This window comes from Electrophorus electricus, chromosome 3 (genome assembly GCF_041902795.1).
Source record: "Electrophorus electricus isolate QZ-2024a chromosome 3, ASM4190279v1, whole genome shotgun sequence".
NCBI lineage: Eukaryota > Metazoa > Chordata > Actinopteri > Gymnotiformes > Gymnotidae > Electrophorus > Electrophorus electricus.
Genome location: NC_137499.1, coordinates 36094491 through 36109490, shown reverse-complemented (window position 1 = coordinate 36109490; position 15000 = coordinate 36094491). Strand labels below are relative to the sequence as shown.

At 43.4% G+C, this 15000-nt stretch overlaps 3 protein-coding genes across 11 annotated transcripts in view; 1 reads left to right on the top strand and 2 right to left on the bottom strand.

Moving 5' to 3' along the window:
• The window catches only part of gid4 (GID complex subunit 4 homolog), a 4111-nt gene extending 2357 nt beyond the window's left edge, over positions 1 to 1754 (bottom strand). Inside the window, exons 1-3 of one of the 2 annotated variants that reach the window (XM_027010819.3) lie at positions 1378 to 1754; positions 851 to 910; positions 354 to 461 (exon numbers count right to left, since the gene is read on the bottom strand). In XM_027010819.3, coding sequence (XP_026866620.1) covers positions 354 to 461; positions 851 to 910; positions 1378 to 1566 — 357 coding nt within the window. In that variant the 5' untranslated portion in view covers positions 1567 to 1754. The remainder of the gene's footprint in view (positions 1 to 353; positions 462 to 850; positions 911 to 1377) is intronic. The other variant, XM_081711328.1, reaches the window with a different exon arrangement.
• A 535-nt stretch (positions 1755 to 2289) lies between these two features.
• On the bottom strand, positions 2290 to 7867 carry drc3 (dynein regulatory complex subunit 3). Of its 3 annotated transcripts, none has more exons than XM_081711326.1 (13): positions 7434 to 7864; positions 6892 to 7064; positions 6554 to 6670; positions 6277 to 6347; positions 5891 to 6037; positions 5480 to 5599; positions 5174 to 5285; positions 4693 to 4868; positions 4441 to 4569; positions 3311 to 3381; positions 3087 to 3210; positions 2812 to 2943; positions 2290 to 2546 (listed from the first exon to the last, which is right to left on the bottom strand). In XM_081711326.1, exons 2-13 carry the CDS (start codon positions 7049 to 7051, stop codon positions 2436 to 2438), a joined length of 1470 nt encoding a protein of 489 aa, XP_081567452.1. In that variant the 5' UTR covers positions 7052 to 7064; positions 7434 to 7864; the 3' UTR covers positions 2290 to 2435. The 3 variants fall into 3 exon arrangements, with proteins under 3 accessions (XP_081567452.1, XP_081567450.1, XP_081567451.1); XM_081711324.1 differs by having other exon boundaries at positions 2291 to 2546; positions 6277 to 6443; positions 7434 to 7863; XM_081711325.1 differs by having other exon boundaries at positions 2301 to 2546; positions 2816 to 2943; positions 6277 to 6443; positions 7434 to 7867.
• A 180-nt stretch (positions 7868 to 8047) lies between these two features.
• The window catches only part of tom1l2a (target of myb1 like 2 membrane trafficking protein a), a 19381-nt gene continuing 12428 nt past the window's right edge, over positions 8048 to 15000 (top strand). For all 6 annotated transcript variants that reach the window (XM_081711321.1, XM_035525048.2, XM_035525041.2 and 3 more), the window contains exons 1-4: positions 8048 to 8144; positions 12823 to 12907; positions 14084 to 14162; positions 14481 to 14630. In XM_081711321.1, the coding sequence (XP_081567447.1) occupies positions 8093 to 8144; positions 12823 to 12907; positions 14084 to 14162; positions 14481 to 14630 (366 nt within the window). In that variant the 5' untranslated portion in view covers positions 8048 to 8092. The remainder of the gene's footprint in view (positions 8145 to 12822; positions 12908 to 14083; positions 14163 to 14480; positions 14631 to 15000) is intronic.

Sequence of the window (15000 nt, the reverse complement as noted above, 5' to 3'; positions counted from 1 at the left end):
CATTTAAATTAAAGGAGTGTCACTCATTATCCATAGGTTTCTCCCTTAGAGTTCCACCCTTTGAAGTCTTCAATGTGGGTGATTATGTAAAGCATAATCAATACTGTCAGCGCTCTTATTACTGTATGACTTAGATATGGATTATTTCATGTGTCACGGTCAACAAGCCTCCTGCCACAAATCATAACAGCATATGTAGTTCTTGTCTTAGGCAAGGCAGGTTGGCAGCGGTCCCCAAATCAATCTGTTTTCTTTATCACAAAGTTGTATTTGCCCTCCTTATAACACTAAGGAACACAGCGCGCAAAAATCACACGAAATTAACTCTTAATTTCAAATTTCCGTTGCATTACCCAATGTTTACGGTCAACATCCTCATCTGCATCCCATTTCCTCGTTAGAAAGGGCCGCTTCTGGCTTATGATCTCCCCAGCAAAGAACGTGGTGAGGGTGGGGTATTCCTACGGCAGGAGCGGGGTAATGCAGAAGGGTTATACTGAAGTTTGGTTTATTTGTCACATACATAGTCATACACAGTATAACTCGCAGTGAAATGGCTGACAAGCAGCCAGAAAGATGGAGCAACAAAACAAACCAGTACCAGTGAAACAAATGTGCATGGCAATCACATTCTGCTCCGTAACTGTTGCCCAGTTGGCTGCATGCACACAGACAATGTGAAATAAAACAGGTAGAGTAATAATGTTCATGGCTTTAGTTCATCACTCTGCCGATCGCTAGATGCCCTCCGCTGGGCTTGGGGGGGGGGGGGGGGGGGTTTCCTGACAAAACTAGGCCTCTCCATTTCTGTAATCCACGGGATGCTATTAGGATGCGATAAACCTCTCACCTCGGTCAGACCTTTGATCTTGAGATATCCGCACAAGTACGAGTCCTCCGTGGTCACATGCTAGTGGGGGAGGAAACAAAAACAGTCGTGTACACTTGGCGGACCTCCGCAGCTGCGTTATGGACAGCAGACGCGCGTGAGAGCGATCGCTAAGCTAAGCTACCGTGCGGTCAAACGCCGTCGCCTGTGTACGCAGCAGCACTTCGGATCGTAACGTACTGACCCCCAGACTGTCCAGGAGGAGATCATGTATCCATCCTCAAATCCCCAGGGTCACTAGCTAAATTACAAGCAATACGGAGACGGGTTACTGTCCCCAAAACGCATTAATAAGCCCGTTAACTAACTAACTAACACACACATACACACACACGAATTGTGTGAATTAATCGCTGGAGTGAAACTCGCTATCGCTAGCTGAGGTGGCAAACGTCAGGCTGCGAACAAGTGGCAGGCTAAACTGGTTATGTCTAACTTTATGAGACACGGCAGCTGTCTAGCCGACTGCGGACACGCGAAGTGTTCACCTGTAGGACCACCTCGACGTCGTAGGAGTTTCCTTTGCTCTTCTGGTGACCCCGAAACTGAGAGCCGCTGTACAGGAGTGAGGTGGCGACGCCGGGCTGCTGGGTGTTGATCGGCGGCGGCGGAACGAGAGAGACCGAGGATGCGCAGGCCGCCGACGCGCCGGGACCACACTCGGTGCGCACCGGCATGTTGACTGCTTTTGCGGGGTGAACCCCGTCTACGAACAAGTCACAAGACACGGGTGAAATTCAGCAGGAGATCGGAAGCTGACACATCGGTATGATTTGTTGCCCCAGCCCTCTTCTGCGGGACGCGCGGTTGCTCGCCCTGCGTCTAGTTGAGGACTTCGACGCGGTGGCGTGAAAGTCACTAGCTTTTTTCTGATTGGCTGCCGAGGTCCACATATTAGGCTCGCACAGCGCAACTGCGCCTGTGCGAAAGAGCCAGATGGGACTTGTAGGTTTCGCAGCGCTGTAGCAACCAAAATAAGTGCAATAAGTTTTATCGGAATTATTTTGGTAAATCCGTTAGGGTTTCTTGCATGATACTAAAGTGAAAAGTGAACGGAAATATACAATCATATCTATATAAGGTGATTCATAAAAATATAAATAATATGAAGCAGAACATTTTAAAGTGGCTTTGCCTGCTCACTTCACTGAGGACTAATGTAGGTCAGCAGTTTTTTTTTTTTTTAAAAGTATATTTTCATGTCAGTTTTATCGTGTCATGTTAATTTTAGAGTTCAACCACACCAAAGTGGCACTCACACACACACACACACACACACACACACACACACACACACACACACACACACACACACACACAGGAATATCCTTTTATATCAAGTCTTCCTTCAGTTTGGGTGCCTGTAACACCTGTCTCTGCCTGTAGGTGACAGACTTGTACAGCAAGAGGATGCAAACAGACCTTTGTAAAATATTTAATGCCAGAAAAACGTACACTTCTAAAGATAGTTCAAATTTCCTATTTACTGTGAACTTGGAATGTGCATCACATGGATGTGATGTCTGAGCAGTCCTGTTCTACTCTCTTACTGGTGCTCTTGCAAATGCAACTCCTCAAGCTGCTCCCTTACATAATCGACGTAGTTATGAATCTCCGAGATGCGTTTGCGATTCCGCTTGATCTCTTCATCATGTATCTGTTCACAAGGGAAATACTTCGTATAATTAATCTTGCTTTATTGCTCAATACAAAAACAAACAAACCAAAACTGTTATCAGAGCAATTGTTACAGAAATTCTATAGCATATCTCTTTGTGTCATATATGTTACCAGTTTGTTTTATTTCAACTATTGCAACTGACAAAATGTGCATGTAACGTAGAGGTAAACATTACTGTACTGTAGGCCTGTATCAAAGCAGCTTACAACCATGTTAAATGGGTCCCCACTCTCTTCCCTACCGACTTTATTAGTGCAGTCATCCAGCTGTTTATCCGTGTCATGAGCTCGTCCTCCCTGTTGTCAATCTTCAGCAGGTGTGTGTCATGGGAGGCGCTGACAGCACTGACCGCAGTGTCCTTATCCACAAAGAGCTAGAAGGCAGCATGAAGCAGTGAAGCCAGGTTCGTTTCTTATAGATGTGATACTACTGTGTAATAATCCTAGTTTAAAAAATGAAAAAAATCTAGTATTCAGAGGCTCACAGCAAAGTCATAGTTATGCTATCAGCACTGACCAAGCGAACGTCATCAGGCAAATCCTCCTCCAGCTCATTCTTAGCCACCTTTTCTAGTGTTGCCACAGCAATCTCCAGCAATTTCTCATGGTGGTGGTTCTCCAGATCACGGCACTGAACAAATGTGGGGCATAATTAAGGACAGGGCACCTATTAATGGAAGCAGTTAATCTGAGATCAGGTTCTCTCAGGTTCTGCACCAGATTTATTTGATAAAAGGATATAATCCTTGGACATATTCAATGAACCCTCCAACCATGTCCGAAATGTTCCTCTCAAAGTCTTTAGTGATGTCCTGTGAAAATAAAGCAAAATAACTGAGGATCTAGTTTTAATGTAACATTTACACCACCAGAAAGTGACTTATTAGACTTAAAAGAGTTTTTGTTATGGGGTTTCTCTCAAAACAGGTACTGTCAAGCCTCATGGAAGATAAGGTGTAACGTGTGGTGGCCCGAGTGCCGTAGGGCGAGGGGCAGGACGCACAGACTCTAGCGACTGGGACGTACATTTATTTACAGATAAACATTAAACGATAACAGCACTCACAAGAATTACACACGATAAACACAAACATGAAACGGTCAACAATAAACACATGCGACAAACACGAATACATTTACCAAATGATGAAAGGAACATTACATCACGACGTTACACCCACAATGACCAACAATCCTGCACACTACAACGAAGGTTTAAATACATAAACAAAACAAGGTGCAGGTGTGTGCAGGTGTGGCCACTAACAACGATCCTCCCACTGCACGTGGCAGGCCACGTGACTCGCGGGAGGCGAGCATTTCGTGACATAAGGACTCTTGACTAACATGCAAGTTCTTCGCAAAGTGCAAAGGTATTAGCCAACCAAGTAAATGGTTATCTCAACACAAATAATGAAATATTTTAGTGTGTGATAGCCTGTGTTCAAATCTCTAAATCTCTCCACTGCTGACTTCAACATCCTTTTTTGCCAACTAGACTAGATTACTGGGACTGTCTTTGAAATGGTCAGTTCAATAGCTCTATTCCTATTTAAAATCTGTTCAGAATGCTTCTGTTAGAATCCTCACATGCATCAGAATGACAGATCACCCGATACCAGCCCTTAAATCCCTTCATTGGCAACCCATAAACCTTAGCATTTATTTTAAGATTCTCAAGTTTTACTTGTCTTCACAATCTTTCCCCTCTCTCCCTTAGTGAAATGATCATTAGAGAATATGTCTCACTAGACCACTCAGATAATGTGCTGATAATCCCAGAAACCCCTCTGAAGAGGAGGGAGCCCACTTCTAGTAGGTATAGACTTTAAAGATTGGTGCTTTGTGCATGTATGATACTTTTATTTGACCTCTAGCTGGCCCACCAGCTGCAGCTCCAGTGTCATGAGAGTGTGACAGAGCTGGGTGATTTCATCTCTATAATTACTGATTCGGGCCTCCAATCTGTTGTTCGCTGCCTGCTGCATCCCTGCCATCACCTGTAACAAAACAAAGCAGAATTTGGGGTTGTTACACTGGAGCCCAGTGTAAGGGGATCCTGTTAAAGGCAATTACAGTCAACATAACACTAAGTGGCTACATGGGCTTGAAGAGAAACTGACCTGTCTCCTGGACCTCTCAAAGTCAGCTGCTATCTCAGCGCCTCGCTGCTGATTGTCAGCCACTGCGTCTTGGAAACCGGTGAAGAAGGCATCCATTTCATTCTGCCTGCATGTGTGTTGTGTTAAACCTACTTCAAATATCTGCACACATAATGCCACCAGCTGGGTCTGGTATGTTCAAGTGCTGTCAAGGTTATATTTCATTGTGGGTTTGTTGCAATAGTATCTGACAGAGTGGTAACTAGTAGTTCATTTCTCCCTTTCCCAAAGCTGAAGAAATAGTCAGCAGGCTTTTACCTAGGGCTATCACATGTTGATATGTTCACGATTTCATTTGAGATTTTGGCGTTTCATTGGTCAGTGAAATTATGTCAGGGAAACATGCAGTCTGGGGTTTTGTGAATGTCAGTTTGGAGAATGTAAGCTGTGTTAACATAATGATATTTTGAATATAATGATTTGTAGGCAAGGCAAGGATATGATTCTAGTAGCGTGGCCACTCCAGGGAGGTATGCCAATTTAGCTGCCTCAGCATCATCTGCGTACATGCTGTCAAACAGATGTGACCCATTCAAGTGCTCCACAAATGCATCCTACAGAAGATATTAGCAGTGGAAGCCATTGCTACAGACCACTATTTAGAAAGCAGCACAATAAAATGAGCCAAGAGTTTGCTACATGTGTTCAAATAAATCATCTTAATCGCTCATGACATTTTGAGTTGTTGTAAAGCACATTTCATATTCAGAGTTAAAAAAAACACAGCACAGGTCTTAAAGACAATCACCTTGTGCAGTTGGAGCTCTTCTTCATTGTTTTTCTGAGCCTCCGTTGCCCTCTGCTCCTGCAGGTCATTGTGCCTCATCTCCTCAATGGCATACTGGTACTGCGTAAAGGCCTTTTGTCTCTGAAGATTGTGCATACATGGAAATTTAAAAAAATATATAGTGATTGACTTCCCACTGTGAGAGGTACAGCGTCAAAGGTTCTATGGTAGAACATTTGCACACTCATCTTCTGATTAATGCTTTCTGCACTTTCTAAGTAGACTAATCTGTGGATATTTGCTGGAGCTGTGGACCTCTGTAATTGTATTAATTAAAGAGTGTATTTTGGCACTCAGCCTGATGCTGTGATGTGAGACAAACTCTTGTGAATGCCTAAAGTGTTATTAATGTCCCATCATTGTCTCACTCACCGTTTGTTCATCCAGTGGTCTGAAATCCAGGTAAACCAGGTCTGATATGTATGCAGCCACAAAAATCGTGTAGTTTTCCTCTTTGCAGACTGGATTTCCAGCAAGGTTGAGCGTACGCAAGTTCTTAAATTTTCTTAGGTATATTACCTTTAAGCGAGTACATATTGTACATTTCACAGTCAGCACAAATTGCAACAAGGTTTTTGTGATAAGACTATAAAATATGCAGTTATGATCCTAATATGAATATGCAAGAGTTACATTTTTCAATAAAGTAAGCAGTAAATCAGTTCTTGATAGACAGGAGTGAGTGTTTTTTTAAATATTTATTTACCATGTTTAACTTTTGCAATTGTTGTGAGTTATTAAAAAGTCTTTGAACTTACATTATCGAGCTGGGAGATCAAATTGTTACCAAGAGAAAAGATTTGTAAGTTTTTCAGTGGATCCATGTTCTCTATGACAGAAATATAATTGTTGTACAAACTCAGGTCTTGAAGTTTCACAAGTGTGTCCAATCCCTCAATAACCTGAATATTATTGAAAGACAAATCTAAATTATGAAAGAAAATGTGTTAATGCATTATAAAATCAATTGGAACTTCTGTTACAAGAGAAGATTTTCAGTTAAATTTCTAATAGAAGAGACCAAGAAATACCTACCAAGCCATTCAAGGTTGATGAGCTTCTCTAAGCCCTGTATCTTCTCAATAAGGTTATTATGTAGTTGAAGCTTTGTTAATGAAGTGAACTCCCATAAATGGTCAATCTTTAAGATGTCTGTAAAAACAGTTTACAGCAGATTAGCAAATGTTACTTCCACAACACCACATACAGTAGACTGGACATCTCTGCAGTTGCCACACTAGCTCCAAGTAAAAAAAATTAAAAATAAATAAAAAATACAAAACAAAACAGAAAAGACAAACAAATAAACAGCAATATAAACAGTACAAACAAATAAAATAAATAGAATTCCAGTGTAATTAATTTTTTTTTACTTCTGTAGTCCAGGCGCAGTTGAATCACTTCGTGGTACTGGATACCCTCCTCTTTGGCGATACGGCCAGCCTGGTCTTGAGGTCCCTGCTCCTCAACTGCTTTTTGGAGCATCTGCTCATCAACCACACTGGGTTCCATTGTTTTATATATCCTGTTCATCTCCACGGTATTACTGAAAAAATAAAACATATTATATATTTAAACTGGTGGCTCCTGTAAGTTTGTTAGGTTCAGGAGCCACCAGTTTAAAAGGGCTTTGTCAGGGAAAATGGAATGACTGGGCGGTTTAACACTAGTACCTACATTGAGGTTATTGCGGCTTAAGATAAAAGATAAACATTACAACACTTCATGCAGCTTGGCAGCTAGCTAAAGCGCTAGCTAACACATTAAGCTAGTATCTTTAGCTACCACACCAGCCTTAACAGCCACATGCTCAATGAAAGTCATCCATGACGCTATTTAACAAATAAAATCTATAATAAGAAAAGCTGGAGTTACCATAGCAGAATGTAGTTAGCTAGTAAAGTAAACGAGCTACCTGTTTAGCAGTGTATAAGGGCCGTATTAGATAGTTAGGACTTCACTCGTCTCCTGTGTTGAACCAGATGTTGCTTAGCAACTGGATATGTTTCTAGGATGGCTTTAGTCATCACGTAGCTGTTTTGTCATGGGTTACCTAAAACGTGCTGACCTTGAATTAGCTCATGAATTTCCATATCTTAAAATCCAAATGGTCTTGTTGGTTGTGTCAAATTTTTGTTTGTAGCACAGATGAGAACCTAGGAGTTACAAGCGCCCCAACCCATATGTAGGCGACCGTGATGTGCGGGACCCAGCATGTATAATTATTGAGCACTTCACTGAGTATTCTTTAAAAACAATGCCTAACTAGATAATTACATTCCATGTGCATACGACGGGAAATAATAATGTTACACGCCGCTATGTTGCTTATAACACACGTATCATATCTCATTACATGTCACGATTCAAACCATTAAAGCCGAAGTATTTGAAATACTTTATTTTGGTTCCGCTCCTGGTACACGGTAACCAATTGTTTTATTTAAGGTTGACAAGCATTTTCATCACTCAATGAACTTTTAGTTCTATCTTCCAATCAAATCTTATAATGGGCGGGGCTTAATCCTGGACCCAGCGCCACCTTCGAGCTGCGGATTGTTTGTTGTCATCAAGATGGAGTTCTTGTTGGGGAATCCGTTCAGCACTCCCGTTGGCCAGTGCATTGGTGAGTTACACAATTATATACGCCTGTAAATATGATATATACTGAGGAGTGTCACATTTGTGTCACATTTGCTAGTTATGACCAAAATGTTTACTGCTTCTAATTATCATATTACCGGGTAGCACAGCATCCGGTACCTAACAGTCATCGTTAAGTTAGCCTGGTTAGCTATCTTAACTGTCTAGCTTGCTGGCCGGCTGACGGTACTTGTAAACTAGACAGTTTTATTCTCTCATTAAATTAACATTAGGTGGCAAACTGTCAGCATTAGCGGTTCCCTGAGCGTGTAGCCAAATGTTAGCTAACCTAGCAGTGTTGTGTTAGAAATGAAAATATTTCGCAGGATAGCTAACGCTAACTAACTAGCTAAGTGAAGCACAAAGCCCTCAGGCTAACCTGGGAAAGCAGCTAACGCTAGCTAGGCTAACCTACTTCAGATGTGTGACTGCCGATGTGACTAAAGTCGGATTTGCGTAGAGGGCTCTGGGGTGTTGGGCTCTTGGATGCCAAGGAAGTAGCCAACGCTACCTGAGACGCCTCCAGACATCGTTTAGAATGTGCTAGACAAATGTTACACTCATACGTCCTTAGCAGCGCTGTCCGCTGCACTAACTACGTTAGGCGACTAACATGGTCACTTCAGTTAAATGTAAAATCTTCAGTCTTGGCACACTCTTATTTTACAATATTCTCTTCTGACTTATTCACTCAACTTACAGGAAAGCTATTCTATGGAAAACAATTAAGTAAATTATCCCACGTTTGTCTGTTGTCACGTCTGAAGACGGTTATTTACACGTTGTCATGCATAGTTGACCTCAATTCGCAATATATTACCATCATACAGTAATTTAGTCATCATGGACTCCAAACGATTCCTTAATTTACAGCATTTAGACAATGCTAAATCACGGTAACATGTTTAAACATCAAAGGGGCATTTTCCATGACGCTCAAAAACTACACCCACCCTTTGAAGCAAATCGTCATCTGTGAACATCTGGTTGAATTTGGAAAAAGTGTTGGAGTTACTCAACTCCTCGACGTGTTTTCAGTAACTGAGGATTCAGCTGGCTGTGTAATGCTAGCTGAGTGACATGAATAGAAGATTCTCAGGGTGAAGCTGTAGTCTAAGTAGTAATAAAGTAATAAAGTAGTAATATTTATGTCAAGATTTATTTTCTCATAGTTTAAACCCATTATAAGGACAAAGCTTTATCCTTTTGGTAATGGGGAGTATTCACAACCAGTAACATGAGTGAAATTTGGTGTTCCTAGGCAAGTGTTTTAGCACATTAAACAACAATAAGGTTTTAGGCCTTTTAGAATGTACCGCATGAACCTCTCAGGTTTGCAAGTCATTTCTCTCTTTCCTGAGCCGGAGAGCCGTTTTCTAATATAGCCAGGATTTTGCGAGAATTTCCTGAGTGATTTACAAAAATGTGTTAATACTTTTGCAATAGAAGACCAGAGGAGAAAAAACAAGCCAATGACTTCTATTGTGCAAGTCAATTTTATATATAAATGATGGTGTTTTTTACAACACATTTTTTCACAAGTGGCTTTATGGAAGAATAATTACGGTTAGCTGTAAAGGTTCCTCTAAGGTTAAACACACCTACTTTCATGTGTGGCAGGATTTTAACTGCAACAGGTCTTTCAGGCTGAGTATTAACATGATTTAGATTGGATTATTACTATCACAAATGGGTTGTAAGTGTATTCAATTTCTCATATTAAAGTCTGTTATGTTAATATTATCTCATGAGTCCACCTGCTACTTGTGAAATTCTACAACTGCACTTTGTGACTGGTAATTATAACTTTTCTTTACCTGTCAAATGGGCCATTTTTAAAGACTTCAAAAGGTGAGCCATCCCGTCCCTTTCAGTCATGATTTATGATATAGTTTCTTATTACTCTACTGAGATGGTCTGACAGTTGGCAAGGAATTCTACTGTTTCAGCTGGGTGCATGGCTGTGGTCGTGGTGTCTAAGGCAGTGCCTTGTTATCGGTTCTAGGATCAATTGTCACTAGCTGAGTACAGAGCAGCAATTCAGAAAATGACCCTTTTATATTAAGTATGCTAAATGGAATTTCTCCTTAACCAAACGGCTGAATGAAATCTGTGTGTGAGGCGCTCCATAGCATTTTGACAATGTGTTGTCAAGAATGGCAGTGTTCACAAAGTGCAGTTGTAGAATATTTTGTCTTCATTATTTTTTTAGTTGATCTACCCTACACCTCAAAAACATGGGTAGATTTACAAAGTAGTAGCTTTGCTGTGAAATCTGAGAAAAAGTGATTGTGCAAAAAGTGATTGAGTCAGTGTAGCTGCATGGAACGCTGGACAGCTGAACCTTTTGTTCATATCTTTGGTTTTGAGGTGAATTGTCCATTGCTTCCAGCATAGCCTTGAGAAAAACTGGTTGGGATTTTCGCAACACACTCTGTTCACTGTTTGGCAGCTAAACTGAGATCATTACGCTCCCAATGTCATCTCATTTCAGAGTTGAACGGTTTAGGGCATTCAAACAATGGAATGCTTCAAATCTGTGACCAGGGTGAAGGTTTGCCAGGTTTGGGCTCTTCGATGTGGCTGTAACGGTTCTGACTGCAGATGTGGCTCTGGCTCTGTGCCCTTTGGCAGTGGGTGGTACGGCGAGCATCTCGGCACTGAGTCCCGGCCCTCGGCCGCCTGGTCTGCCACACCACAGGGACACAGGCCCGCGTCCGAATGCGGCTGCGTGGATGAATGGCTCCTCCGTTCACTTTCATTGCTTTAAATTGATTGTAATTTATTTGTATTTGTATATTGTATGTCCTTGCAGTCTTTCTCCCCCACTCTCCTCATCCTTCTCTTTTATCTGCTCACACTGTCTCCCCATGCATACAGCTGTCTGGCCACATACGCACTGGACTCCTTTATCTATCCTCATCCTCTCCAGCTCTCTTGCTGTTCTCTCTTTGGAATTTCTTGAGGAGATGAATTCCAAGTATCCCAGTGGACACAGAGGCTAGGGTGAAGTGGCTTTATTTGGTAGCTGCTTAACCAGTTACTGTTTAGTGACTAAATTACTTATTTATTCCTCTGCATTTGTAAGCAATATGGTATTTAGTAAGTGCCGGTTGTGCAATATGACAACAGGGCCACAGGGCTTGAGGGAGAGAGGGCGAGAGCTCAGGGCTCGGCCTCGGCTTGTACCGGCTCTTCTGAGGCACGGAGAGGCCGCACGCCTCACCCAATCTGCCGGCCTTGAAGGCCACGTCTCCTGTTCCATCCCTTCTCCTCCAGACTGAGCCGTGGCCATGAGTGGCCTTATGACGGGTGCCTTTTACATGTCCTCCAGTGTCTGCTTTTTTGTTGTTTGTTTGTTTGTTTGGAGCAGCGAGGTACCTCGGCGAGGGGGTCTGGGTATCGACCCAGTGCTGGAACCTTAGAAGCTGCGGTGCAGAGCACTTGGCTCAGTTGCCAGCACCTCACGGCTGAGGCCTGGACCATGTGCTGAGATGGGGAGGTGTGGGATGAGGTGAAGTTGTGGTGGAGTTATTTCGGGCAAGTCTGCAGAGCCTGAGAAGGGAAGCGCGCAGCCCTTTTATCTACTGTCAGGCTGCACGACTGTTTTTGACGTCATCACTGGCCTCCACCCTTATCGTGAGTGACCCAGCAGGAAATCAGTTTGCCCAGCACAGAAGTTTCCAGATCAGGTCTCAAAACAGTGACCTGCAAGATCTGTGTTTTATCATAATGCACATTTCCTGTTTCTCATTGACACATCAGACCATAATCATGGGAGAAACCTATGAGAGTGAAAAGTTTGGATATACTGGATTACTGGACTGAATACATGTTTTTCATAGTCCTAAAGGAAATTTAATCTAATGGTTTATGCTTTAATTTTAAAGGTCTCTTCTGCAGTTTTCAGGAGGCTGCCTCATGAAGCTGTTTAAGAACAGGAGTGGGCAAAGCTGGCATCATTATTTTTGCTACATCAACTGTTTTTCTGAAATATAGAAAATGGTCAAATTAAATAAAGACTTGGACATGTCCAGACTTTTGACTGGTAGTGCATATCTTTGAATTCTACCTGCATACTTCCTTTATCTAATCTTCCTTTCCCAAAAGCTTCGATTGTTTCCACGACCCTCAGTGGTGCCTGTAGACTCTGCTAGGAGACCCACCCGAGAGAGTGCGTGTGCCGTGTAAAGCAGCGGAGGCTCGTGGTGAAACGGCAAGCTCCACGTTGCTATGCTTGCTTCTGCTCAACCACTGTAAAGCAGTACCCAGAGTGACAGCTGTGTAGTCTGACCGCAAATGATTGGCCCTGCGAGTCATGACTGCATGTCTGGGTCGAACAGCCCCAGGGAGCCTCTGTCATGGTGGAACATATGCTTTTACATTGATTAAAGTGGGAGATGTATTTATTTATTTTTGGATTGAAATGAAAGGGGTTTTTTTTTTTGCATGACTAGGAAGACTCATATTTCTGATGCCTCCCCCCCCCGAAATATCTGACTGCATAATAAAAGCCCTACCAATTAAGCAAGCTACACAACTGAATGTTTATTTGCAACTGACCTATTCTAATGATGATTAAATATAGTAACAGAAACTCTGTCTTGCACACAGCTTTGGTGTGTCTGTGCAGTGACTCATTTGTGATGTGCTTGTCACAGAGAAAGCCACTGATGGCTCCCTTCAGAATGAGGACTGGACACTGAACATGGAAATCTGTGACATTATTAATGAGACAGAGGAAGGGTGAGTGGACACACACACACACACACACACACACTCTCTTACTTAGCTGATGACTCATTGCCGCTCCAGCTGACTCACTGTGACAGAGTTGCGCTGAAAGGGACTGAATGGATGTGGTTCTTCCTGCATTATGTGTGTTCTGGCAGCTAAGCAGGTCTCTCACGACTGCACAGCTGCCACAAACACATTACACTAACTCACAAGCTCTTTCACTGGAATGACCTGACCTCGGCTCTCTCCCTCTCTCTGTCTCTATGTCTGTCTCTCTCTTTTTCTGTCTCTCACGCACGCCTGGCACCACAGACCTGCCTCTGTTCTATGTGAGAGAAAAGAGTGTCTTGTGTTGAAGGACAACAGCAGGTTACTTTTGTGTCTGAGGTTTGTGGGAGACTGCAGGAACTTGAAAAATGTTCTGGATCATTCTCAGACATGCTTCACATAGCCTTGAGTTCTGTTAACAATATGACCATATGACGGTGTTACCATAATTATATTACACAACGAACTTAAACCACATGTCAAACCAGATTTTTAAGTTCGCTTTTTAATGCTTTAATCCTGCAGTTTTCCCCACCATGAAATACAAGCTAATATTTCCTGATTGTCTCCCGTTGGGCATGCTGAGTGTTTCTTGAAATTAAGAGGTGTGTCAGAGCCTCACCTCTACCCACAGCTCTGCACGTGCACATCCACCTCCATAAGCAGCTCATGACCGTTCATAACCACAAAGAGCTGGCATGGATGAAAAGGCTCCCGTTGAAGTATTCGCTTAAGTGCCTACACTTTCAGCGTTATTTTCTGTAAATTCCCTGTGGGACCGGAAGGCCTTGACGCATTCCTGATTTCCCGTGACGTCCTTCAGTCCGACAAGGTGTAGTATAGGCCCAGGCCGTTGACGAGGCCTGCAGTCTGAGCCTGGATGCCCTGGACACGCCCCTTCCCCCACCCAATGCCCTGCTCCTTGCTGTGGTCCCTTTTTGTTCTTAAGGGGAGTCATGCTTCTCATCGATTACAGTCAGCCTAAGACTAATTAGTGACTGTAGCCCCGATGTCCGGGGCTGATCCGAGATGAATGTTGCATAATCTGTGTATAATTACCATGGCAGGAAGCGTAATCCACTCAAATTGCCACTCCTTTGTTCTCACCCTGTAATCCCCCGGTCTTTGTGTGCGCAGGCCCAAAGACGCCATCCGCGCCATCAAGAAGAGGCTGAACGGCAACCGAAACTTCCGGGAGGTGATGCTGGCCCTGACCGTGAGTACAGCTTCCTGAGGCTCGCACTCAGTAGAGGGGGAGCGTCCACGTCGTGTTTCGGCTGGTGCTTCAGCATACGGCCCCAGTATTTCACTGCCATGATTGTCCTTTCCTGTTCCTCTGCATGACTGACATTTGATGGTGTCAGGGCACCTGAGGCTGTTTACATTTCTTTAATGGGTTTAATTATGCCCCCCCTCCCCTGTCGTTTGGCGCTTTGATATTAACTTAAAGCCTCAGTACCTTAAAGTCTCTCTTTGTTGGCAGAGGGGAGGCTCTGTGGGTGCGTAGAGACTGAAGGTCTGTCTGTGCCCCCAGGTCCTGGAGACATGCGTGAAAAACTGCGGCCATCGCTTTCACGTGCTGGTGGCCACTCGCGACTTCATCGACGGGGTCCTGGTGAAGATCATCTCGCTGAAGAACAACCCTCCCACCGTAGTGCAGGACAAAGTGCTGGCGCTCATTCAAGTACGCATTCTTATGGCCGTCTTGCTCAGCTAAAAAGATCAAGATGGTAACTAGGCTCTGACTACCAGGTGCCTTCTGGATCTTTGAGGCACTCAAGTAAGGTGTAGAAGCGCTTAGAGGCTTGTTGGGCTCATGGCTGCATACTCGTAGCCTGACGGGCTTGATTCTGTGAGCTGGCAATCACTGCGTTAACTCGAGCAGAGTTGGTGCCGGCTAGCGCAAATCTGATCGACTGACTTGATTTTGAATTGTCCCCTCTTCCTGTCCAGTTTGGTGGTGGACTTCAGTACACAGACGTAGGGTATTTTTCTAAAGTCAGACCGCGGATCGATCCAGTCAGTTTGTAACACGTCTTACCAGCAACACACCG